The following is a 27,861-nucleotide window of genomic DNA, read 5'->3' as shown; positions in this document are numbered from 1 at the left end:
AAATTAAATGTACTTGATATTCTGACATTCAGAATCTTTAAACGCTGCATCCACGAATATTCATTTCTTACTGGTCAGTTTCCCTAGTTACGGCATGCAGAGTCGGATAAAAAAATGGGATCAGTGGAACCTTCTCATGATTCGTTTAGTACAACGCCTTCTCAATATCCGGCTCCAGTGAGCCCAGATCCGATCCTGTTTTTTGACCTCATTAGTGCAGTGCATTCTGGTTGTATAGCTGGCGTAAAGCGGTAGCTCCCAGATCAGTATTTAGCCATCTGGTGGAGATAAACACACAGTTTTAGAATAAGAGACACTTCACTCACAGTTTAATCATCCTTGCTTCCTCCCATTAACCATAATAAAATAACCAATTATGACGTCTCGCCCCCCCCAAAGTACCTTAAGCCCCACCCCCTCCGATAGTTAGTTCAATCACGTCTCCTCCAATTCATGACTGACACTTCACTCACTGCACTAGGGCGAGGACATCTGGTACCGTGGCGCCGCCCCCAATCTGAATGGCTGGCTTCCGACTGCCCCTGGAATGAACTGCCCAACCATTCAGTATGAGGCACGCAGTTCCTGTTGTACAGTGCCCTCACAGGTTGAGAGTGAGGTTGTTGATTCAGATTAATTCACTCTCTGTCACAGATACACATAGACATGCAGGGCTACTGACAGAGTTTATGCCGGAGTAAACAAACATCAAAAATTCCATAATGATTTTTGACTATGGCATACTGTAGACCAGGGGTCTCCATCCCTGGTCCTGGAGAGCTACTGTGGCTGCTGGTTTTTGTTTCAGGCGAGTTCTCAGTTACTTAATTGCACCAATTACTGTCTTAATTAGTCGAGATTAACAGGTGTCTAGATCTTTAGTCAATGACAATGTAAAGACACCTATAAAACCTGCAGGATAGGGGCTGTCCTGGACCAGGGTTGGAGACCCCTGCTGTAGACCACACATTTGTTCCTTTAGGGTAATACACTGAGTTCATAATATAATTTCAATGTGGGCTCTTGCTAATCATGCAGAATGAAAACAATGTGAGAGTGGTCACTAATGTGTTGATGTTTGGGGCCATTGAGAACAGGAGCCACTGCAAGCCTCTGTTACTGCTGGTTTTCACAGGGCACTGATGCAATGAGGTCAGTGCAGATCCTCTCCAGTGCAGAAGAGCCCCAATAACTGTGAAGTGGAGCAGGGAAGATGAACAGGGGTTAGAAGAAGGAAAATAGTCCCCAGATAGTGACACTTACTGTCCAGCTGTGGTAAACTGCTGTACAGTGCGTGACCTGCTTGCACCCCAACCCCCCACTCTGCTCCATTAACTATGCTCATTTCATCCAGGTCACGTGAGGTAATCAAAGAGATTGCTTTGAGAATGCGGTGGAGATAATTGCCGATGCTCACTGATTCTATTCGGCTACATTTCCAAATTAAAACTGATGTTTAATTAAACAGTCGTCCTGGACCTAACTATTTCCAGGAACAAAAAGAAGTAGCAAAGCGGTTTCAGCATATTCCCAGTGGCAGACGGGAACTCTGCATGTGTAATCAATCTTTCATCCATACATCACATACATCACTTTTACATTTGGATTACTCTATAGAGCGCAGCATCAATTGAAACACATTATAGTTCTTCTACGCCAGGAACATACAGTGCTGAACTGCATTCTCACAGTGTAGTGTATATCGTTTATAATAGTAATGGGATCAACAGGCAAATGCATGTATTTTTGATAAAGATCTCTATTCAGTGAGTCCTCGGTTTTAAAAGTAATTTCCTTTCGTCTTCTATGCTCTGCAGTTGTGCATTGTGAGGAAATGAGAGAAATCCAGGCTTTATCCAGAGAAAGAAAAAGAAAGAAGGATGAACATCTTCAAAGAAGTTCAAAGGGGTTGTTAATTTTTTTCTTTATTTTTTGCAATGAACTTCCAGTGGATGTGAAATTGAATTGCATTAAGAGTTGATCATAACTTTCAAGTGGAGCCTGTTTTGCATTCATCAGTGCCTTCCTTCGTTAGAGGCTTGTTTGAATGAATAGCAGATGTTTTGTCTTTCCAAAGTAACGTATCAGAGAGATGTTTTTTAATAATCCCATTACAATCTAGAAAGCATTCATTTCCTACAAGCCGTATTCTACACATGTTGTGAATTGATGCAGTTTATATTACACTGTGCTGTTAACATTCTAGAACACAGCATCAAGGAATTCCAAAGGCCCAGAGTAGACCACAGTGTGTGATCGGAGCGATTGCCAGACTTTCATCTAGTCATGAGTGAAAGGGTTTGTTATATGTGTCTATGTATATTCTCTTTATATACTTAGACTTACAAAGTCTAAGATATAGCAGTTGTTTCAGGGATACACTGCGCCTTCAAAGCTCATTCGTTTGGTCTTCACGGTGACCCTGTGTTTGTCACCATCTGTACAAGTATATCAAGTATGTATATCCCTGGAGATTTGGAATCGGTGTATAATGTAAGTAAACGAGGCAGTCAGATGCATCGTTGTATGATAAACGAGGGTCAATTACGGGAGGAGCAAAGCTTACCATTCTTCTGATAGAGTTTTTCTTATAAGTGCCTTTTCAGCCTGACTGTGGAGTAGGCTGCGAGTTCAGTGACACACTAAATGAAAGGGCTTGGTCCTGCCCACACGCCACTGATTGTGTGGAGGGTTTTATCTTCTCTTTCTTTCATTCTTTTTCTTTATGTTTGCCCAGGCCTCCTCTGTCTTTTTAGGTTGTGTTGAAGGTGCACATTTCTCTCCAGCTGCCCGCTCTTCCATCTCTCTTTCAGGAGTCTGAACCCATTTGTTTGTTAGTGCCTGTTTGCTATATGCATATGTTTTCTCTACTCAGTGCATTGCAGCGTGAACAATGTGTAACACTCTGAAATAGGTCGCTACGCTTGGAAGAACCTCTCCTTTTACCGCAGTATCCAGAGTCTTTTTGTAGTCCTACTGCAACACCCAGGGGTTCACATAACTTTTATCATTAAGTTCTCATGGGAGTAGAAATGGTTTGGTATGCACCAAAATCAATTGAGCCTGCAGTGACTGTCCTCTTCTTCTTAGCAACATCAGCATGTTATTGAGAAGCTGCTTCATTGTATTTGCTATTGAGAAGCTGCTTCATTGTATTTGCTGTCTCCTTTACCTCCTTTTGATGTTTGCAGTCATTCTTAGTGGTTGTTATTCCAATTATTCAGATGCACTGTTTTTTACATATAGGTGCCTTCAGTATGCCAATCGACAATTCGCTTCATGTACTGAATGTGTGTGTGTGTGTGTGTGTGTATATATATCAATCAGTCTTTATTTTTTATAGTGCCTTTCATGTAGTTTCGCAATCAACTGTGATTGGAGATTTAATAAATCGTGATAATTATAAGGAAGAAAACACAGCTCTGTTGCTCAGTTAGTTTTACAAGAGCAGTTTATCAGAAACTTACATCACAAGCAGCCTTGAAATGGGACCATGGCAGAGGCCACCTTGAAGCTGAAAATAACTGTCGTCAGTGGGCTGAAGAGTCTGGGCCAAATCAAAAATAGTGGCTCTGGAGACGGGTGAGAGCCGGTTCATAGTATTTTTTATTTGCACTTTCAGTGTTTCATTTTACTTTTATCCATGCACAAGGGAATTGAACATGCCACTGTTGGCCAGGTCTACCCTTACATTAAAGAAAAAATACCTAAAAAACTTGATTTGCATTTACATGTAGTAGTATGATTACAATAGAGCAAATGGAATTAAAACAGAACAAAACCAAATTTGTATAACTGAGATAGCTATATTCACCACACACCCTATACAGATATGCCCAAAACTTCTGCATCACTGAGAATTTAAGATTGAGACATAATAAAATAAAAATTATTAAGAAAAAACAAAAAAACAAAAAACTAAATTAGCATTTTTTTTTAACATCATGTAATCAAAGAAAAATGATATCGAAAAGTCATAGTAGTAACACAATATTTCATGTTAGATTTCAAAATGTCACATTTTTTAATGTCAATTTTTGTCAGTTTTTTGTTAAGTATATGGAAAACTCCAGCAGTATGTAATTCAATATGTTAACATAACATTATTCAGCAGGTTTCATTCCACTTTATGAAGTATGATTTGTTGATTCTATAGGGTGATGCAAAACCTTTAGCCACAGCTGTGCATTATTCTCCAGCTTCTAAAACTACAGGGAATGTAATAATTACAGCCTGGATTGGACCTTTTAAACAGCTAGCTAGCTAGTTGTTTATATATTCAGTTGATCAGTTAGCCAGTTGGTTGATTGTAGCAGTTTGAAAGGGGATCAATGTGTGGGCAGTTCAAAGATGCACCACAGTGCTGAAGGAGCTGGTTACTGTCTGCAGACCTCTGTGAAACTGTCACATAGTCCATGCATGTGGCGGTTGTGTTAAGAACATAAGAACATAAGCAAGTTTGCAAACGAGAGGAGGCCATTCGGCCCATCTTGCTCGTTTGGTTGTTAGTAGCTTATTGATCCCAAAATCTCATCAAGTAGCTTCTTGAAGGATCCCAGGGTGTCAGCTTCAACAACATTACTGGGGAGTTGATTCCAGACCCTCACAATTCTCTGTGTAAAAAAGTGCCTCCTATTTTCTGTTCTGAATGCCCCTTTGTCTAATCTCCATTTGTGACCCCTGGTCCTTGTTTCTTTTTTCAGGCTGAAAAAGTCCCTTGGGTCGACACTGTCAATACCTTTTAGAATTTTGAATGCTTGAATTAGGTCGCCACGTAGTCTTCTTTGTTCAAGACTGAACAGATTCAGTTCTTTTAGCCTGTCTGCATATGACATGCCTTTTAAGCCCGGAATAATTCTGGTCGCTCTTCTTTGCACTCTTTCTAGAGCAGCAATATCTTTTTTATAGCGAGGTGACCAGAACTGCACACAATATTCAAGATGAGGTCTTAATAGTGCATTGTACAGTTTTAACATTACTTCCCTTGATTTAAATTCAACACTTTTCACAATGTATCCGAGCATCTTGTTAGCCTTTTTTATAGCTTTCCAGCATTGTCTAGATGAAGACATTTCTGAGTCAACAAAAACTGTTAGGTCTTTTTCATAGATTCCTTCTCCAATTTCAGTATCTCCCATATGATATTTATATTGTACATGTGTTCTGTCTCTGGCTTCCAGCTAACCTCTCTGGATCTCTCCTCTCTGGATCTCTTCCCCCTCCCTCCTTCCCCTCTCGCCCCTCTCTCCTCCCTGTACTCCTTTCCGCCCCTCTCCCTCCTCTCCCCCTCTCCTCCCTGTACTTCTCTCCCCCTATCTCCCTCCTCCTCCCTGTACTCCTCTCCACTATTCGACCTCTCTCCTCCCTGTATTCCTCTACCCCTCTCCCTCCTCTCCCCACTCTCCGTCCTTTCCCCCTTACCTCTATCCCTCCTCTCTCCCTCTCCTCTTTGTATGCCTCTCCCCATCCCTCCTCTCTCCTCCCTGTACTTCTCTCCCTCTATCTCTCCTCTCTCCCCTCTCCTCCCTGTCCCCCCCCCCCCCCCCCCCTTCTCCGCAGCTGTGTGGTTGATGAGATGGATTTCTATGGGATGGAGCTTGATGAAGCTCTCAGGAAGTTCCAGGCACACATTCGTGTTCAAGGGGAGGCCCAGAAGGTGGAGCGGCTCATCGAGGCTTTCAGGTATGGGGGGTTATTTCACAGTATACTGTAGTTTTGGATGGTGTGTTTTTTCGGTTTCACTGAAGCCACCATTGTGACTTCCTAGAGTCAGTCATCTATGTTCAGTGTTCACCTCATGTTCAGTGTTATGGAATCTAATGTTACTCTTCACCTTGAACTGTGGCCTAGTATAGATACCGTAGGGGGTCATGCAACTTTTTTGTTTACTGTTGATAAGTCCCAAACGCTTCATACTCATGCTCAACAATGCTTTAAGACAATGGTTCCCAACCCTGGTCCTGGGGACCCACATTGTCTGATGGCTTTCATTCCAACTGAGCTCTGAGTTACTTAACTAGACCCTTCATTGAACTGATAATATACTTAATTGGACGTTTTTAATTGTTTTCAGTTATTACACCTTGCAGCGGTTTCTTATAAAATGTGTTATAGCTAACTTGAAATATCAGCTCTAGTTAAGTAATTGAGAGCTCTTTTGGAATGAAAACCAACAGTTGCAAGGAGTTTTCATTACTGGTTTGGGAAACATTGCTCTAGGACAAGTTCAATGAAGGGTATTGCCCAACTAAAAAAAATATAGCAACATTTTGGAGAACCAAAATGCAGAGTGAACTCCTTTCCCTCAACAGTGTGCGTTTCAAAGGCAGTTACGCCATTTTGATGTGTTTTGATATTTCAGCGTGTGTTGAAAATGGGCTCAATGCGCACTGTGGTTAGCAAATAGCAAGGCTGTTTCAATGTAGGGCAGCTCTGTGCATTTCATTTGACAGCTTATTTTATTAATGTGGCTGGCATTTGCCTTTCTTTCCTGAATTCATCACAATTCAGTGTCTCAACAGAAGGGTTTATCAGCGTTCATCGATGTCAGTGTCTCTGTAAAACAACAGGAAGTTTCGGGAAATAAAAAAAAAAACAACATCAATGCGTGGACAGAAATGTGAGCTGAGTTTGATAACAAGACACTGAATCAGGAGGATAATGTCATCTCGTTATATATACCAACGCTTGGGTATAAGCATCTTCATCACCAGAGCTTTATAAAACCGAAAAGGTCACTGCCATTCCTGAATACAGAATACTCTGACTGTACAAATGTACAGATTTCCACCCGACTTTACCACTGTTAGCCCCCCTGAATTGAACTCCCAGCATCACTGCAGACATTTAAAACAGCTGTGAGAAGAAACAGAGCTCTTGATGTCTGCAGAGATCTGCCTCACAATCTGGGGTAACTGCAGCTCATTGCTGTGGAATCCCTATCACGCTGCACTGATGTGACTGCAACTCATTGCAATGGAATCTCTGTCACACTGCACTGGTATAACTGCAGCTAATTGCAGTGGAATCCCTGTCACGCTGCACTGGTGTAACTGCAGCTCATTGCAGTAGAATCCCTATCATGCTGCACTGGTGTGACTGCACCTCATTGCAGTGGAGTCTGTCACCCTGCACCGGTGTATAACTGCAGCTCATTACAGTCCAGTCTCTCACACTGCACTGAAGTCAGTAAGAACAGTATTTCATGTTAGATTCCAAAATGTCAACTGTTTCCATTTTTGTCCATTTTTTGTAGTCTATGGAAAACTACAAAGCTGTATGTAACTTAATATGTTAATGTAACATTATTCTGCAGGTTTCATTTGACTTTGTGAAGCAAAATTGCCCTGCCGATAATACAAGGCTATCAGTTTAGACGATAGCAGGGTGAGGATATGAATTGTGCAATAAATATGACAGCTCTTGTGAATCTGCAATACTCTGCTTGCAATTCACACCATGCTTGAAGTCCATTACAATGGAAATGAATGTAATATTCTGAGCTGTTAGTAGGAGGGTGGGGGTTATGTGCTTTTCATAAATACACTTTTATTACAGTATAAAGAACCGTGCTGCCAAACTTGAACAGACAAGCCATTATGTAGCTATGCTTGTTTGATAAATGAACACATATACACACACATTCTCTCTCACTCACACACACACACACACACACACACACACACACACACACACTGACATACACACACACACACACACACACACACACTCTCTGTCTCACACACGTAATGACTGGAACACACACACTCTCACACACGCAATGACTGGAACACACATGCTCTCTTTTTCTCTCAAGCACATACACACACACCCTCAAATGCAGTCTTTCTCTCTCACACACTCTCACACACTGGCTGACATACACACATGCACACTCTCTCTCTCTCTCTCTCTCTCTCTCTCTCTCTCTCTCTCTCTCTCTCTCTCTCTCTCTCGCACAAACACACGCACACATATACATGCCAACAGTCACTATATCGGGACAGTCCTGATTTCCTAACAAATGTCCTGCGTCCCGATACATAGGAAGAAGGTCCCAATATTTACCCATAGTCCCGCTGAACAGTTTCCAAATGTTGGCAAGTATGCACGCATTACACACACACACACACTGGAAAACTCTACTCAGACTGAAGCTGCTGAAATTGTCTGGAAAATTCTGATTATTACCAAGTAATCGTATAGAAGATGAGGAACTTGGCTGCAGTGTACCTCCTTGTGGTTAAAATAAAAACTGCAATATACCTGCAACCATGGTCATTAATAACACTATGTAACACAATTTTTGTTCCTGGGTAGTGATATTTCAAAATATCACTGTTTCCAATGGGAAAATGGGCAAATGTGTGTCTTTTCGTTCACATAAAGTCAGAAAAAAACAACATATGAATCCAAATTAACATGTATTTATACTAAAGTAATACAAAGATGACTACAAAAGATTTAGAAGTGAGTAGTTTTTCGAGATTTACAATTATACTGTATTTACAAATATTCTGAAATATCACTGTCCTGGTCACAAAAGCAAAGTTTGTGGGGAATAATAACCATGTTCTATACTTTTGAGGCATAAGCAATTAGGAAAAAACACTTACTACCCAGGAACAATTTTTTTTTTTTTTGTTACACAGTGTAATCAATGTGTAATCTGAGAAGCACTGATCATTTACTGACGCCTGACTGGCTGAGCTACTGAAGGGCATGTAACAGTGGTACCAGGAATGTTTAATACTAAGTACCTATTACTATTTTCTTCCCGTTAGCTTTTTGCTTTTTCATCCTCATTAATAATGCATCTCCCCTCCTTCTTGCCCTCCTTCTCTATGTCCCCCTATTCTCCCCTTCCCTTTCCCCCTCTCCCTCTCCCTCTCCCCGTCCTCCTGCCCTCTTTCTCCTCCTCCCCACCTCCTCTCTCTCCCTCTCTCCTGCAGCCAGCGCTACTGTATATGTAACCCGGACGTGGTCCAGCAGTTCCACAACCCCGACACCATCTTCATCCTGGCCTTCGCCATCATCCTGCTCAACACTGACATGTATAGCCCCAACATCAAGCCAGATCGCAAAATGATGCTGGAGGACTTCATTCGCAACCTGCGCGGTGAGTCTGCCGGCCTTAATTCACAACTCACACACACTGAAACACAGAGCTGTCTGAAACCATGTGATGTATCATTTTCTTCAGAATGTGATAGTTGTGCATTATTTAGGTGTCAAAAGGACAACATTGCATGTACAGCTTTTTTCAGTGGGACTAATTAGTTTGAAATTACAACTTAGTTTCTTGAACCAGTCAAAGCTCTGACTAGGATAAAGCAGTCCTGATCACTGCTGGGATTTCTAACAGGGATGTTCATCAGTGAAGATAACAGCCCCAATTGATACCCCCCCCCCCCCCCCCCCCCTCTATAGGAGTGGACGATGGAGCGGATATTCCACGGGAGATGGTGGTCGGGATCTATGAGCGCATCCAGCAGAGAGAGCTGCGCTCCAATGAGGATCACGTGACCTATGTGACAAAAGTGGAGCAGTCCATCCTGGGGATGAAAACTGTGAGTCTACTGAGAGAGGGGGAGAAAAGGAAATGGGGAGATGGATTGAGGGGGCAGAAGAGATAGGGAGAGGCAGAGGGATAGAGAGGGGGAGGGAGAGGAGGAAGGGAGAACGGGACAGGAGAAAGAAGGGAGGGAGCGTGAGAGAGATGGAATGAGAGATAGAGAGGGAGCGAGAAAGAGGGAGCGACAGAGAGAGAGAAAGCAAGAGAGGGAGAGAAGGGAGGAGAGAGAGAGAGAGAGAGAGAGAGAGAGAGAGAGAGAGAGAGAGAGAGAGAGAGAGAGAGAGAGAGAGAGTAAAGGGGAGGAAAGGGGGCTGCTTGACAGTCTTCTCTTTCCTCCAGGTGCTGTCTGTCCCCCACAGGAGGCTGGTGTGCTGCAGTCGTCTCTTCGAGGTCACCGACGTCAACAAGGCTCAGAAACAGGCAGCGCACCAGAGAGAGGTGTTCCTCTTCAATGATCTTATGGTGGTAAGAGCAAGCTTGTGTTCGACAGACAGAGAGAGGTGTTCCTCTTCAATGAGTTGATGGTGGTAAGAGCAAGCTTGTGTTCAACAGACAGAGGTGTTCCTCTTCAATAACCTGATGGTGGTGAGAGCAAGCTTGTGTTGGGGACTGTTATGTTGTTATGCTAAAAGAAGCCCTTTGCTATTATGGGGGTTTTTAATCTAGTGTTGATTTGTTTTTTGTGTATACTAGATTCATTGGATCTGTCTGAGTTAAACTAAATGATACTGCTTTAGATTCCAAGACACACCACACCATGTAATTACATTGTAATAACGTGTTAACCACCAATGAATCATACATGGTAACTGCTGGTGTAATAAGTGTCTAATTACATGGGAATTATCAATAATAATAATAAACATGTTCATACGGTTATTTCTATGTAATAACACTGTAGGTACCACTTCAGTGCAGAAACGATGATAGATACAATGGCTTTCAAAAGTATTCATCCCCCTTGGACTTTTCCACATTTTATTGTGTTAGAAAATTGAATCAAAATGGATTTAATTAGGATTTTTTGCCACTGATCAACACAAAAAAGTCCATAATGTCAAAGTGAAAAATAAAATCTACAAATTGTTCTAAATTAATTACAAATATAAAACAAAAAATAATTGATTGCATAAGTATTCACCCCCTTTGCTATGACACACCTAAATAAGCTCTGCTGCAACCAATTGTCTTTAGAAGTCACATAATTAGTAGAATGGAGTCCACCTGTGTGCAATTAAGGTATTTCACATGATTTGAGGTTAAATACACGTCTCTGGGAGGTCCCACAGTTGGTTAGTACATTTCCTAACAAAAACTACATCATGAAGACGAAGGAGCATTCAAAGCAAATCCAGAATAAGGTTCTTCAAAAGCACCAATCAGGCATTGGATATAAGCACATTTCCAAGGCATTGAATATCCCCCGGAGCGCAGTAAAGTCCATTATTAAGAAATGGAGAGAATATTGCACAACTGTGAATCTGTCTAGAACAGGCCGTCCTCAAAAACTGAGTATCCGGGCGAGAAGGGCACTTGTCAGGGAGGCCACCAAGCGGCCAAATCAACTCTAAAGGAGTTAAAGTCTTCCACGGCTCAGCTGGGAGACACTGTGCATACAGCAACAATAGCCCTGGTGCTTCACAAAACTGGCCTTTATGGGAGAGTGGCAAAAAGAAAGCCATTGTTGAAAAAAACTTGCATCAAATCACAGGTAGAGTTTGCCAGAAGGCATGTGGGAGACTCTGAGACCAAGTGGAAGAAGATTCTGTGGTCTGATGAGACCAAAATAGAGCTTTTTGGCCTCAACGCTAAGCGCTATGTTTGGCGCAAGCCTAACACCACACATCATCCTGAGAACACCATCCCTACCGTGAAGCATGGTGGTGGCAGCATCATGCTATGGGGATGCTTCTCTGCGTCAGGGCCTGGAAAACTTGTGAAGATAGAGGGCAAAATGGATGCAGCAAAGTACAGAGAAATCCTGGAGGAAAACCTGCTGAAGTCTGCAAGAGACCTGGGACTTGGGAGAAGATTCAACTTCCAGCAGGACAATGACCCCAAACATACAGCCAAAGCCACACTGGAGTGGCTTAAAAACAAAAAGGCCAATGTCCTGGAGTGACCCAGTCAAAGCTCGGACCTCAATCCAACTGAGAATATGTGGAAAGAGTTGAAAATTGCTGTTCACCAAAGGTCCCCATCCAACTTGACGGAGCTTGAGCAATTTTGCAAAGAAGAATGGGCAAAAATTGCAGTGTCCAGATGTGCAAAGCTGGTAGAGACTTATCCAAGTAGACTCATGGCTGTAATTGCTGCCAAAGGTGCCTCTACCAAATATTGACTCAAGGGGGTGAATACTTATGCAATCAATTATTTTCTGTTTTGTATTTGTAATTAATTTAGAACAATTTGTAGATTTTATTTTTCACTTTGACATTATGGACTTTTTTTGTGTTGATCAGTGGCAAAAACTCCTAATTAAATCCATTTTGATTCCTAATAAAATGTGGAAAAGTTCAAGGGGGTTGAATACTTTTGAGAGCCACTGTACCTGGTTATTATGTAATAACATTTCTATTCATGCCCTCTAATATATCACCTTGTTATAATAAAGTATATGTTACATGTAACAACTTTTAGTTTTATAACAATTGTAAAACAGCCACCTGTCTTTGTTCTGGCAACATACTGTTGAGCTCAGCTAAGTTCTTATTTTACTGAATGGTTTTGGGTGGACAGTTATTACAAGCTCATATCATACGTGAACCTATAGTGATGCGATTAGTCGATTAGTGGATCGTTCACCTGCTCTGATTAATCAATTCTACCAGCTCTTACCCCAGGATGACTGTACATGCGGCTCTAGTGATCCTTCCTCTTGGTCTCTGCAGATCCTCAAATTGTGCCCAAAGAAGAAGAGCTCAGCCACCTACACATTCTGCAAGGCGGTGGGGCTCCAGGGGATGCAGTTCCACCTGTTTGAGAACGAGTGTAAGTGGAGGATGCCTCCCCATTACAGGTTCCTTCTTCCTGTTTCTAGTGCATCTTTTCTCTGTACCCTCTGCCTAGTGTCCTTATCTTAAATGTTTTCCCAGTAACTGTCACTCTTTATACTTCTATACATACACACATTCCTCCTGATGGGGCCATTAGGAGATCCATCACACTTTATTATCTACTGGGGGTGGAGGCTACATCATCCAGTGATAATAAGTATGTGAATCAAACCTTCTTTCCAACATTAAAGTCATTGAAAAAGACGTCTAGTCGAAACCTTTGCCATTTAATTGATAACTTTTCTTTATAACAATGGTTGCTACTGTGAAGACTAATTGTGAGGGACAGATTCACTCAGGTTTTACTGGGAAATCTGATCCAAAGTCTCTGATACACATTTCTTTTAAAAAGTGTTTGCTCAAAGCATTTCTTTTCATATGAAGAGATTTTAAAGATAGGCATGTTTAACATTCACTGCTAGGCACCATTTCATAAATATCAATACTTAATAAATAATAAATAGACTGCAGTGTCAAGCTTGCCGCAAAGTGTTATAGTAAAACTTGGAACATATCTAGAAAATTACCCATATACTCTCCTCAAAAAATCAGTAATAAATGCAGAGATGCTGGTAACAGATGAAAATGAAAATATTCACTTAAAATTAGGAAGTGATTAGGATGGAAACGCTAAAGCATATCTTCTCAATATTATTTCATAAAGCAGCACAAAAATTGGTGAAAAGCATAATAGTTTCAGAATTAAAGCAGTTCAAGTAACCAGGTGCATTTTTAGTTACCTCCTCCTCCTCCTCCGAATCGGGACTTTGCTGCTAGTTATACTTCGTGCAGATTCTTGCACGCTGCCTGTCATTTGGCAGCACAATCTTTAATCACTCCTCCTTTACCAATTGAATTGACAGTTCACTTTGAAATTCACTGTTTGTTAATCACATCTAAAGCATCATTAGTTTAAAAAAGTGCAGCCCAGGCAAAGCAGATTCCAATGAAAAACAAGGGAAGGCTTCTGAAAGGAGATCTCAATAAAAAAACAAAGGAGGGCTTCTCTTCTCCCCCACACTCAGTGAGACAATCTGCAAGCAGCACAGATCAGAGCCATAAGAGGCTCATTTCAATAAAGTGCTCTGCCTCGATCAAACAAGCAAAGTATTTAATTGTGTCCATTATATTCAGTTCCTAGAGCTGCTATTTCCCCTTCTTCTGTAGTATTCATTGGGTCATAAGAACAGGGGAAAGTTTTGAGGATGAGAGGAGGCAGTTCGACCCATCAAGGCTTGTCCCTTCTCTTGTTTGCCTCCACCTAGGGAATCTAATTTATTGGCACAGAATCTAATTGATTTTTAATGTTCCAAGTCTATGGGTCCCACTACTCACCTGGTAGGCTATTTCTAGAATGATAAACCCAGGTCACAGTTTGCCTATGCATACCCTGGACGAGTGCAGCTGTGGTACCTTGTCAATGTTTCTAACTGTGTTTATTCTTGTAGATTACCCCCACGGCATCACGCTCGTGTCTCCCTACTCCGGCTCCGATAAGAAGCAAGTTTTGCACTTCTGTGCCCAGAGTGCCGAGGAGCTGCTGAAGTTTGTGGAGGACCTGAAAGAGTCCATCGGAGAGGTGACAGAGATGGAGCAGATCCGCATCGAATGTGAGCAAACATGCAAGTGTGCCCTCCCCCTGTGTGAAGCATGCAAGTATGCCCTCCTTAATCACCCTGTGTGAAGCATGCAAGTGTGCCCCCCCCCCCCCCCCCCCCCCCCCGTGTGAAGTATGCAAGTGTGCTCTCCCCACTGTGTGAAGCATGCAAGTGTGCCCCTGAGTCTCTATACCTGCTGGTAACAGCTTGGCCTTGACGCTATCCTGTCACAGTTGGTGTCAGAGCGGGATAGCGCCCCGTAGAGACTCAGAGACAAGAAGGCTACAGTTTCAAGCGCTAATGCACACTTTTATTTACAAATACAAACAAACACTAAACAAAACAAAACACATTAACAAACAAAATGGCACACGGGCCAAAACAAAAGGTCTACAAAACTCACTGACATAAACACAACACAGCAACATATACCTCCACCTCTACCACCAACATTAACTCTAAACTAACACCTGTGATCACCCTTTTTATACACCTGTGACAGCCTAATTAATCTTTAATCATTTATTCAATTTATGACTCCAGCCACATTCCCACCTGTTTTGACTCCCTCCCTGCCAAACCAATATTCTCCACACCCACACACACATTTCATACCGGCAGGGCTTTCGCCCTGTCACAGCCCCCCTCCCCCTGTGTGAAACATGCAAGTGTGCCCCCTCCTTCTGTGTGAAACATGCGTATTGTAAATATCTGTTTGGGTGATGACTAGAACCCTGTACTTCTAGATCTGTTAGGGTGATGAGGAGACCCCCGTATCTTTATATCTGTTAGGATGATGAGTAGACCCCCGTATCTCTAGATCACAGAATACCTGTAACACTGCAGGTACCTTCCCCTCCCCATGAGCCCTCTGCAATGAGCTGCTCTTCAGCATTAGCAAAGCCCCGGCACAGGGACAGGACCTCGATGGCCCCCTCTGAAACTGCTGCCCTCCATAAATAACTTGAAATGAAATATGCAAATGCTGACATTTGGATGTGAAAATCTCTCCCAGCGAGTCCTTGCAGAGCTGGGCCGCCTGCTGTGTTTACCTTGGACTGTGCTTCATTGGACACAGTTTTATAATACTGTCTTCAATTAAAAAGGAGAACATGTGTCGACTCAGCATTAGGCTGATAGAGCTCCCAGCACACTCCTAAAGAGTCCTCATCAGTGTCTCTTAATGCTGTCAGCTTTGGTGAGATCTGGAACATCCTTTCATCACTTTCTATTTGCGGAAATAGCTGATCTGCTGTTCGTGAAAGAAGCCGACCCCTTTGAGAAAGTCATAACCCTTATTTACTAAGGAGGCTTCTCATGTCACAGGAACCCAACAATGGAATTACTGTCGTATTATCAGCATCTGGGTACACTGTATTAATGCTCGATAGAATTGGCCTTCCTTATCATTTGCTGATTTTTACTCTTCACCTGATCATTGGGAAAGTGGATCCCAGGGACACGTTAAAGAGAGATAACCTGGATTTTAACATGTAGAATTAGAGCCCAAAACCTGACATTGTGATCAACATCTCTCTTTTCTCTGCTGTTTTTTTATTCATGTATTTATTGTGCATTCATTTGGAATGTGAAACTCTATAGAGCTATTAAACTGCTGCTTTACTGGCAGACAATCACTGTGCCGTGGCTCGCTCGCTTGCTCTGATCTCTTCTCTTTGCTGTGGCTCACTCGCTTGCTCTGATCTCTTCTATGCTGTGGAACGCTCGTTTGCTCTGATCTCTTTGCTGTGGCTCACTCGCTCGATCTGATCTCTTCTCTGTCCTGTGGCTTGTTCGCTCTGATCTCTTCTGTGCTGTGGCTCACTCTCTTGCTCTGATCTCTTTTCTGTGCTGTGGCTCACTTGCTTGCTCTGGTCTCTTCTACGTGCTGTGGCTCACTCGCTCTAATATCTTCTGTGCTGTGGATCGCTCGTTTGCTCTGATCTCTTCCCTGTGGTTCACTCGCTCGCTCTGATCTCTCTGTGCTGTGGCTCGCTCACTCTGATCTCTTCTGTGGTGTGGCTCACTCGCTGTCTCTGATCTCTTCTGTGCTGTGGCTCACTCGCTTGCTCTGATCTCTTCTCTGTGCTGTGGCTCACTCGCTTGCTCTGATCTCTTCTCTGTGCTGTGGCTCACTCGCTCGCTCTGATCACTTCTCTGTGCTGTGGCTCACTCGCTTGCTCTGGTCTCTTCTACGTGCTGTGGCTCACTCGCTCTAATCTCTTCTGTGCTGTGGATAGCTCGTTTACTCTGATCTCTTCTCTTCCCTGTGGCTCACTCGCTCGCTCTGATCTCTTCTGTGCTGTGGCTCACTCGCTTGCTCTGGTCTCTTTTCTGTGCTGTGGCTGACTTGCTTGCTCTGATCTCTTCTACGTGCTGTGGCTGACTCGCGCTAATCTCTTCTGTGCTGTGGATTGCTCGTTTGCTCTGATCTCTTCTGTGCTGTGGATTGCTCGTTTGCTCTGATCTCTTCTCTTCCCTGTGGCTCACTCGCTTGCTGTGATCTCTTCTCTGTGCTGTGGCTCGCTCGCTCGCTCTGATCTCTTCTCTGTGCTGTGGCTCACTCGCTTGCTTTGATCTCTTCTCTGTGCTGTGGCTCACTTGCTCGCTCTGATCTCTTCTCTTTGCTGTGGCTCACTCACTCGCTCTGATCTCCTCTCTGTGCTGTGGCTCGCTCGCTCTGATCTCTTCTCTGTGCTGTGGCTCACTCGCTCGCTCTGATCTCTTCCCTTTGCTGTGGCTCACTCACTCGCTGTGATCCCCTCTCTGTGCTGTGGCTTGCTCGCTCTGATCTCTTCTGTGGCTCGCTCGCTTGCTCTGATCTCTTCTATGTGCTGTGGCTCGTTCGTTCTAATCTCTTCTGTGCTGTGGCTCACTCGCTCGCTCTGATCTCTTCTCTGTGCTGTGTCTTGCGCACTATGATCTCTGTGCTGTGGCTCACTCACTCGCTCTGATCTCTTCTCTGTGCTGTGGCTCACTCGCTTGCTCTGATCTCTTCTCTGTGCTGTGGCTCGCTCTTTCTGATCTCTTCTGTGCTGTGGCTCACTCGCTCGTTCTGATCTCTTCTCTGTGCTGTGGCTCACTCGCCTGCTCTGATCTCTTCTCTGTGCTATGGCTCACTCGCTTGCTCTGATCTCTTCTCTATGCTGTGGCTCGCTCGCTCGTTCTGATCTCTTCTCTGTGCTGTGGCTCGCTCGCTCGTTCTGATCTCTTCTCTGTGCTGTGGCTCACTTGCTTGCTCTGATCTCTTCTCTGTGCTGTGGCTCACTCGCTTGCTCTGATCTCTTCTCTGTGCTGTGGCTCACTCACTCGTTCTGATCTCTTCTCTGTGCTGTGGCTCGCTCGCTTGCTCTGATCTCTTCTATGCTGTGGATCGCTCGTTTGCTCTAATCTCTTTGTGCTGTGGCTCACTCGCTCGCTCTTAACTATTCTCTTTGCTGTGGCTCACTCGCTTGCTCTGATCTCTCTGTGCTGTGGCTCGCTCGCTCTGATCTCTTCTGTGCTGTGGCTCACTCGCTCTGATCTCTTCTCTGTGCTGTGGCTCGCTCGCTTGCTCTGATCTCTTCTATGCTGTGGATCGCTCGTTTGCTCTAATCTCTTTGTGCTGTGGCTTACTCGCTCGCTCTGATCTCTTCTCTTTGCTGTGGCTCGCTCGCTTGCTCTGATCTCTTCTATGTGCTGTGGCTCGTTCGTTCTAATCTCTTCTGTGCTGTGGCTCACTCGCTCGCTCTGATCTCTTCTCTGTGCTGTGTCTTGCGCACTATGATCTCTGTGCTGTGGCTCACTCACTCGCTCTGATCTCTTCTCTGTGCTGTGGCTCACTCGCTTGCTCTGATCTCTTCTCTGTGCTGTGGCTCGCTCTTTCTGATCTCTGTGCTGTGGCTCACTCGCTCGTTCTGATCTCTTCTCTGTGCTGTGGCTCACTCGCCTGCTCTGATCTCTTCTCTGTGCTATGGCTCACTCGCTTGCTCTGATCTCTTCTCTATGCTGTGGCTCGCTCGCTCGTTCTGATCTCTTCTCTGTGCTGTGGCTCGCTCGCTCGTTCTGATCTCTTCTCTGTGCTGTGGCTCACTTGCTTGCTCTGATCTCTTCTCTGTGCTGTGGCTCACTCGCTTGCCCTGATCTCTTCTCTGTGCTGTGGCTCACTCGCTCGTTCTGATCTCTTCTCTGTGCAGTGGCTCGCTCGCTCGTTCTGATCTCTTCTCTGTGCTATGGCTCACTCGCTTGCTCTCATCTCTTCTCTGTGCTGTGGCTCACTCGCTTGCTCTGATCTCTTCTCTGTGCTGTGGCTCACTCGCTTGCTATGATCTCTTCTTTGTGCTGTGGCTCACTCGCTTGCTCTGATCTGTTCTCTGTGCTGTGGCTCACTTGCTCGTTCTGATCTCTTCTCTGTGCTGTGGCTCGCTCATTCTGATATCTTTTCTGTGTTGCGGCTTGCTCACTCGATTGCTCTGATCACTTTTCTTGTCGTTCTGCAGGGGAGCTGGAGAAGCAGCAGGGAACGAACACGAAGAACAATGGCACACAGCTAGAGCTCCGGGGCAAGCAGCAGGGCTCCCCTCCAGGTACTCAGACACACCGAACTGCAGGGCTTCCCTCCAGGCACTCAGACACACCGAGCAGCAGGGCTCCCCTCCAGGTACTCAAACATATTGAGCAGCAGGGCTCCCCTCCAGGTACTCAAACACAGAGCAGCAGGGCTCCCCTCCAGGTACTCAAACACATCGAGCAGCAGGGCTCCCCTCCAGGTACTGAAACACAGAGCAGCAGGGCTGCCCTCCAGGTACTCAAACACACCAAGCAGCAGGGCTCCCCTCCAGGTAAGATACACCGAGCTGCAGGGTTCCCCTCCAGGTACTCAAACACATCGAGCTGGAGGGCTCCCTTCCAGGTACTCAAACACATCGAGCAGCAGGGCTGCCCTCCAGGTACTCAGAGACACCAAGCAGCAGAACTGCCCTCCAGTTACTCAAACACAACAAGCAGCAGGGCTCCCTTCCAGGTACTCAGACATAGCAGCAGGGCTGCCCTCCAGGTACTCAAACACACCAAGCAGCAGGGCTGCCCTCCAGGTACTCAGGCAGAGCAGCAGGGCTGCCCTCCAGGTACTCAGACACACCAAGCAGCAGAGCTGCCCTCCAGGTACTCAAACACACCAAGCAGCAGGGCTCCCCTCCAGGTAAGATACACCAAGCTGCAGGGCTCCCCTCCATGTACCTAGTCTCCGCAGAAACATGGAGCGCTAACTGCTCTGGACAGATTGCCATCTCACTGATCATGAAGCCACAGCGTCTATTTTATTGACCACCTTATTAATTTAATTAATTCTAATGAAGCCACAGAGAAAACAGGCCTGCAATTGATCGGTTTTAAAAATTAAATTAAATGGGGACGCAGTTTCCCACAATTTGTACAATTCTAAACTAAAATAAAAATAGGTTTATGTTTATTCCTCGGTTTAGATTTCTGTGCACATCATTTTAAATGGGAGTATGGGATAGTAGCAAACAGAAAAGACTAGTGTCCACTTTGTAAGCAACAAATCCTTTCTTTCGCCAGGCAAGCAAGACCTTGAAAACAAGCCAGGGAACAACACAGTAGAGGTAAGCAGCCCTTATCTGGAGATCCTCAAATCCAGGTAAGTTCCCCTGTTCAATCCAGAGAGCTAGAATGTGTGTGTGTGTGTGCGCGTTTGTGTATGTGTGTGCGTGTTTGAGGGACTGTGCACAAGAGCTCCTATCTGAACACTCCAAACAAGCGTGGAGTTTTTACTGGTAATTCTTAACTGGATCGCTGTAGAGTGCAAAGTATTCATTTATGTCTTAAGTATTTCACATGTTATTTTTGTACACACTATTTTATATTTGGATCAAAGTCCCCTAAACAACCTTATGGTATTTTTAAGTCCTGAAATGCACTATATCAGGTTGCCCATGCTATTGCACGTCATCTCTCTCCTAATGGCAGTTTTGCCCTGATTTCAGTGTGCTCTACCAGATTATATTCCCATGTGGAAATGTCAAGTGCCCTGGAGCCCAGGCTCTGTCACAGTGTGTCGTGGGATAATGCAGATTCCTGCAAGATCACCTGAGTGCCATGGAGCCTCTGGAGAGAGAGTTGCACCAGCACCGCACTTCACACAGGGACGGGGAGGGGGCTACACCACAGGGAGAGGATTAATATCCTTGCTAGGGAAGTTAATCAGTACATGTGTTTAACACACCGTTTACAAGTAGAACTGCTAATCCAGTCATGGTAGAGCTTGTTTTGGGAGTCACTCTTTACATACAAGCCCTAATGTAACGCACTAGACTAATGTTGGACCAGTAGACCTGTGCATAAAGACTCTTCATTTTGTATGTTGCAAACACAAGGGCAGCTCTTACTGCTAGTAGAATTCTATGAAAAGGTCAATGTAAAGCACCTGACTTTATCCTGAGCTTCTATTACTACAGCTGAGGTATGACATACAGGAGGGTATAATCACAAATCTTCATATTCTTCCATTGTAGTAACATGCCCATAAACATTAACCCTTTACAAATAGATATATCAACTTGTTGATAACTCACAGAACAAAACTTGTCAAGAAATACATTTTTTGCCAAATAAAACAATTAAACCCTGGCATAATTTTCTCAACCACCTGGCTGAGCAAACAGACAAAGGTTTAAAAGTAACAGTGAATATTTTCTATTGTTGTTCTGCTGCTTGTCAGACATGACAGGATCTGTAAGAAGTTGTATTTCAGATTGTCCATACTGGGAATGCTTTTCATTTAAACTGCAATAATATCTGCAGGAATATATGTACTGACGTATATTCCTACCCAAACAACTTGCCTTAAAAATGGCATTTGTGCTGACTTAAAAAAATCGATTAACAGCCGTATTGACCGAATGAGCCTTTTTTTTTATTCCAGCAAATGATGTGTTGCACACTTAACATATCTGAACTCAGAGTTTGTGTTCAAAGAGTCATAGTTCTAACACTAAAACAGTAAGGAGAAACACAAACAAGTAAATACTGCACTCTTTCCTGCGTCTTCAATGAATGCTGCAATGTGCGCTTGTATTTTACTGTCACTTTCATATGTGATCCTCTTTTTCAAGTAATACAAAAACACTATCAGTGTTATTTTACATCTCTCTTGATGACCAATTTAATTTCCAATCAATGGAAATAGAGATGATTTAACAATGCTAATCACAGCTTTAAAGGAAGTAGAGGACCGAAATAAACGTCGAAAAACTTTTTATATAGCTTACTAAAGTAGGTTATTTTGAAAAAAAAATGTGCAAAGTTTCATTTTATACAAAACTGCATGCATGTATCTAAATAAACAGATTACCGCAGGCTTGGTTCTTACAGTAAAACAAATGTGGTCATGCAAACCCTTACATGCTGCTTTCTCTCACTGTTTAAATCTGAATCGATTAGTATTTGCTTCTCACAGTGATAGCAATTATTTTAATTATAGAACTGTAAGGTCTACAGAAAAAAAAAAAATTACCTGATTAAATAAACGCTGGTGTATATCCACTTTCTGTCAGCAGATCGGTAGTACTGATTCAGTCTGGCCAAATTCAGCTAAAACACTGTTATGTTCCTGTCTGTTTTCCTTTCCCATAGCCATAGAATGTGTGTTCTAATTTAAATTAACCTCCATTTAAGAAAAAAATGTGTTAATACACAACAGCACGGCGGCACACGGAGGACATTAAAAAAAATGGGCAGCTTTATCTTTTCATAGTAAAAGTAAGGGGACCACCAAACTATATACTCGCCCCCCCCCCCCCCCCCCCCCCCCACCCCCCCCCCACCCCCCCCCCCCCCCCCGCCCACCCATCCCCCCCACCCACCCCCCCCCCCCCCCCCCAGGGGCCATGGCCCCCCTGGTGGTGGTGCCCCTGTACTGTACATACATACATACATACAAACAGAATCTGTTGTAACTAAAGTCTGTATGAGCTGTAAGCTGTTGCTGAGTGCTACTTGTTACAGCTGCATTAGGGCACACAAGATTTTTTAATGTTTTATCTCAGATTGACTTGACAGTGTTTAATAGCAAATATTAGATGAGAAACACGCTGGCTGCCAGCACAGGAAACTGTTACCAGTATTTGACTGCGCTGGATATATTAAGAATTGTTCAGGCCTTATTTTAGAAATATTTCGTATGTTCATGTCTAATAAGGTTTAGTTCATGAGTCATATACATGTGCACATGGACCTCATAGTGCACACCATTGTGTTCATATCCAAATTTCCTAAACTCATGCATATCATACATGTGTCACCTTCTAGCACAGTTACTCTCAGGTTTCACTTTGCACAGATTGGTCTGCTTTCTTTTGGCACAGACTGTGTTTCTGAGTTATATTTCCTTTTCAAGACTGTCAAGCACACTGACTCAATGAATTGATGTGGGATGACACATTAGTAACCCCCCCCCCCCCATTTCCCATCAGGGTTGCCAACTTGAGCCCCATAGGACAAACCCTATTTCAATAAATAGTTGAATCTTGAATCTTGGGCAGCTTGCATTTCCTTCCCATATTCCTTCCCTGAAGTTGCATCTGTAGTAGACACCTGACCCCCGACCTCCTGCCCCCTGATTCTACCGGTCCTGTATCTTGGTGCATGCCAAACCTGTCCTGTCCCTTCCCGTCCCATCTCGTCCTGTAAATGCTCCTGCAGCATGTCTGTTTAATTTACACCAGAGGGCTAACGTCTTAGAGAAGGAAAGAAGTCTTATAACATTTCATGCTGTCTCTGGCTGTTTCTAAACTAGGTGTCAATTCACAACAGGCTCCAAACGTACCAGCTCAGTGCATCCCGGACGCAAGAGACTGGAACCCCCCTGGGCCCCCTTCCTAACCAGAGGGGGGGTCTCCAGACATGCCAGCCCAGAACAGACCTGCCCCTGGACACACTCATCCAGTGCCAGCAGATTTTCAAGGTCATCGTCCTGGACAAGGCCAGCCACGACCACATGGAGGCCATCCTGAGCCACACCCCCACTCATCAGCTGATCCAATCAAGCGCCTCCACCCCCATGAGGTCACCCGAGGGCAAGCTCCAGGGGACGCCCATGAAGGTCACACATCAGCCCCCTCTGCCCCCACCACCTCCCCCCTACAACCACCCGCACCAGTACTGCCCTCCCAACCCACTCATGGACCGGAGGCGCTACTCCAGCGGCTCACGCAGTTTAGTGTGAAGAAACAGCAGCGACAGCGTTTTATACAGAATATTCCGATATTATTATTATTATTATTATTATTATTATTGTTATATAGAATATACATATTTAAAAAGAGGAAGACGTAGAAAAAAACAAGACTTCATAAACTGAACACAAAAGTTTAAGAGTTCTGATTTATCCTGTGGTGTATTTTGAAATCTCTAGTAGTTTTAACAGATTGTTATGACGTTTGTCAGTTCACTACTAGATGTTGTGGTTGTGTTGTTTTCATTTTGGCATCTCTAGCCACACCTTGTATGAGATTCAGTCTGATATGGCATTCACTTACTAACTAGAAACTGACTGACTAACCACAGTAAGTAACTAACCAGAAAGGGTTTCATATCTCTTTAACACTTTATCTAGTTGTTTTTTTATTGTGTGTCTATGTGATTGATCCAATTGTGTGATATGAACTCCTTTTGAACCCTTTGGAGTCTAGGGCGACGTTTGAATTGATTTGTGAGTGAAATGCAAGGGGGTGGTCTGTTTTAACCAGGCTGACGTTTTCAAACCCATTGTGCGTTCAAGCGCCAGAGAGTCAACAGCCCCCCATCTCTCTTCAATCTCATTACCAGGAAACTGAAAAACAGGAAACCAGTGACCAAGGAATGATTAGGAATGATTTAAAAAAAAACTAGTGGCATTGCAAGGGTTAGCCCCGATACTTCAGGAATAATGGAGCCTCTGTTTCTAATGGTATATTTACTATCCAGCGTCAAGGATTATCTATCCCTGATCCTTTTAAAACCACTGTACTAAATGCATGCTGTCGTGAATGGGAGCAGGCTTTGCATATTGATGTTTTATTACTGGTTGTTTTTGAGGGGTTAAAGGAGGGATACCAAGGTTTTCAAATCATGTTTCTTATCTCTAATTAGCACAAGAACCAGCCTTTCTTGTTCTGAAGATCTCTTGGTTTTCTGGTTATGTTATTTGAAGCCAGATTTGCAGATATATATTAGCTCAAAGAGCCAGCTGCCCATATGTATTGTTTATATATTATATACATACACAATACACTATATATATATATTGCAATGTTGTGCTCATATCTCCACAGTCAGACTGCCGTTGCAGTGCTGTGCTCATCTCTCCACAGTCAGACTGTCATTGCTATGCTGTGTTCATATCTCTACTGAGAGATTGCCATTGCAATGCTGTGCTCATATATCCACAGTCAGACTGCCATTGCAATGCAGAGCTCATATCGCCACAATCAGACTGCCGTTGCAATGCTGTGCTCATATCTCCAGTCAGACTGCTATTGCAATGATGTGCTCATATCTGCAGTCAGACTGATATCACAATGCTACTGCTGTGCTCATAGCTCCACAGCCACTGCCATTGCAATGTTGTGCTCATATATCCAGTCAGACTGATATTGCAGTGCTTTGCTCATCTCTCCACAGCACTGCCATTGCAATGCTGTGCTCATATCTCCACAGACACACTGACATTGCAATGCTGTGCTCATATCTCCATAGTCAGACTGCCATTAATGCAGAGCTCATATCGCCACTGATATCTTGTCATGTTAACACTGATCCTGCCATTTAATATGGCTACAATTCACTATTCATATTTTATTAACATGAAATTTAATTTGAGTAAAAGAGCAAATACCTTTACAGTATTAACTCCCCACACTTTGTTTTAGTTCTCTTACAAAAATGCCCCCCCCCCCATTCCCACCCACATACTTATTAACTATGTATATCATCCAATCTTTCAGCCACCTGGTTAAAATAGTTACTGATGTTACAAGCTCCCTGTGCTTGGCTTTATTATAATCATTATGTGTGATCCACAGACCAGGTGTAGCAGTTTGAGCGCTGAAGGAATGGGCCAACAGGGTGCCTCTCACCATTATTGGAAGGTAATAGAGTTATGTGCTCAGTTGTGTCAAATGAAATGCGTCCGATTCACAGAATTATGTAAATATAGCAGTATGTTAGGATTTTCTCCAAAATGTTTTGCAATCGATTTAACACATAGTGAAAACATGCTTGATAGATTATTGATCGTAATGCAATTCCTGCTTTGAGTTGTACTCCACCCAGCAAAACTACGGTTCTGCATTGTAATTTCTGTATAAGATGAAGCTTGCAATATTGTCAAATGGCTTCCTTATGTTATGATAATTGGGTTGCTATGTTTCATACATGCTTTTGCCTACGTTTGGTTTGTTTGTTGGAGTGTTAGCATGTTTACGGATTTTGAAATTCACCTTGGACATGCCTCATCTAACCCTGTAGAGATATCTACAGCACGACCCCTGTAGCTTGTAAAACACAGAGTAGCAGAGCTGTTGGAACTTGTCCTCTCTCAGCACTTATGTTGAAGTTGGTTTCACGTTTCTGTCCCCCTTTTAATCCATTTGCTTTCTGTACCCTTTGCAATGCTTATGTTTTTGGAACGGGGAGTGCAGCCTGCTGAGTGGTTATTGAGGTGATTATGTAAAACAAAAGCAAGGCTGTGGATTGTCACACCTGGGCCAGAGGACCATGCTTCACTTGCTGCAATCTTCTGCATTGAACAAGAGGCCTCCTTATTACAAAAACATGGGCTGCAGCACCAACAGAACTCCTCACTGTGGATTCCTGGGGCTGTCACAGGCTGTTATTGTGGTTGCTACTTTTGAATCAAAATTATTAGGCTCACTGCATTATTGCTCCATGTTCATTCAGACTCAAACCAGGCACAGGAGCAGCATGTCACTGCATCAGTAAAACTGGCAATGGTCTTACATTCAATAATCCCTAATGAAAATGCAGAGATACATTGAAATAATCTCTTTAATATAGTTATAACAGCCCCATAAACTTTGATTTCATTCAGTCTCTTTGGAGAGGAAGAATGCTTCTACCCAACATCAATTCCATGAAGCTGCAGCTTGATCCATGATTTGCAGCATCCTCAGAATTTGTGCTGTGAAAGGTTATGTCCGTACATCTGTTCCATTAGTTATTTACAGCCCCTGTCAATGCCTTCAGCTCTTAATTCAGTCCACAGTAGATACAGCACTGCATGTCTTTTGATTTTGTAGCTGTTGCTCCTTGTTAGTGAATGTGGACTCTGGCCCAGTGTACTGTATGTCGTGGAAATTATAATAATGTAGCAGAATGAGGGTGATTGCTGTTTTTACAGGCTTTAGAAGAGAATGCTGCATCCAGCAGTTAATAAACACAGTTCATTTGGGATGCCCAGGTTGAATCTCCCTGTATGGGACTATTGGAAACATCATTAATATATATTTCAGATATATTTTTGGAAAGTTTCCTTTGAGAATTGGTGAACAACAGGTTTTTTTAATAGTATATATTTCTACTCAACTTCAATAGAGAGAACCCCTAACTGAGGGGACTAGAGCCAGCCTCTTTAACTGAGGGGTCTTGAGCCAGCCTCTCTGAGGGGTCTTGAGCCAGCCTCTCTGACTGAGGAGTCTTGGAGCCAGTCTCTGAGGGGTCTTGAGTCAGCCTCTCTAACTGAGGGGTCTTGGAGCCAGCCTCTCTAACTGAGGGGTCTTGCAGCCAGTCTCTAACTGAGGGGCCTTGAAGCCAGGCTCTCTAACTTAAGGGTCTTGGAGCCAGCCTCTTTAACTGAGGGGTCTTGGAGCCAGTCTCTAACTGAGAGGTCTTGAGCCAGCCTCTCTAACTGAGGGGTCTTGAAGCCAACCTCTAACTGAGGTGTCTTGGAGCCAGTTTCTAACATGGAGGGCTGTTCTTCAGCCAAGCACTTCCTGCGTGTATCAAGGCATCAGAGGTTCACCTTTGCCAAGCTGCTCGACACTGCAATGCTGTTTGAAACTCTGGGACAGCGGGTCACTTTACCTGCCGTTCATAACAATCAGCACTGTGGACTCAAGCTGGGCTCCATGAGGGGAGAAAAGCTTTATTATTATAGAAGTTGCACAACAAAACTCTTTTTGCAAACTGTTTTGTATATAGAACACTAGAGGCTTATTGAAGAGGTGTGTGTGCCAATGAAACTATAAATATATACAGAAAAGAGAAAATCTGTATTTTATTATGAAAATGTTATAATATCATTGTATCTATAAAAAATAGTATTCTTTATATATCTATATATTAGTATAGATTAGGTATAGATATATACAAAGATAGTTGTATTTATTAATGTATGTGCAATACTCTTGGGATCATTCTTTGTTTTTGTTTTTGGCTCGTCAGAGCAGCAGGTGTCCTGAGCTCAGAAGTAAGTAAGAGCAAATGTCAGTCAGGCTGTCTTTCCTGGACTGTTGCTAAGAGGAGGCAGCATGTTGTGTCAATGTAGATAAACATTTCAAAGCTGCTGAAAAGTAAAAAGGGGGCATTGGGAAAGCGTCTGTGGTTTTTAAAAAAACATGCTTTAATGTGGCTTCTA

The 27,861-nt window shown here is 43.5% G+C and overlaps 1 protein-coding gene across 5 annotated transcripts in view; it reads left to right on the top strand.

Moving 5' to 3' along the window:
• Window positions 1-27,505, top strand: part of LOC121318536 (IQ motif and SEC7 domain-containing protein 3-like) — a 74,905-nt gene extending 47,400 nt beyond the window's left edge. For 2 of the 5 annotated variants that reach the window (XM_041255301.1, XM_041255305.1), the window contains exons 4-12: window positions 5,560-5,682; window positions 8,952-9,118; window positions 9,430-9,569; window positions 9,914-10,039; window positions 12,466-12,565; window positions 14,079-14,240; window positions 18,707-18,793; window positions 19,788-19,831; window positions 23,023-27,505. In XM_041255301.1, the coding sequence (XP_041111235.1) occupies window positions 5,560-5,682; window positions 8,952-9,118; window positions 9,430-9,569; window positions 9,914-10,039; window positions 12,466-12,565; window positions 14,079-14,240; window positions 18,707-18,793; window positions 19,788-19,831; window positions 23,023-23,451 (1,378 nt within the window). In that variant the 3' untranslated portion in view covers window positions 23,452-27,505. Of the gene's footprint in view, window positions 1-5,559; window positions 5,683-8,951; window positions 9,119-9,429; window positions 9,570-9,913; window positions 10,040-12,465; window positions 12,566-14,078; window positions 14,241-18,706; window positions 18,868-19,787; window positions 19,832-23,022 lie in introns of all 5 variants that reach the window. The other 3 variants (XM_041255304.1, XM_041255303.1, XM_041255302.1) reach the window with 3 other exon arrangements.
• Window positions 27,506-27,861: the final 356 nt, after the last annotated feature.

This window comes from Polyodon spathula, chromosome 7, assembly GCF_017654505.1.
Source record: "Polyodon spathula isolate WHYD16114869_AA chromosome 7, ASM1765450v1, whole genome shotgun sequence".
NCBI classification, from domain to species: domain Eukaryota; kingdom Metazoa; phylum Chordata; class Actinopteri; order Acipenseriformes; family Polyodontidae; genus Polyodon; species Polyodon spathula.
The sequence above is the reverse complement of the archived record's forward strand: the minus strand, read 5'-3'. Positions and strand labels throughout refer to the sequence as shown.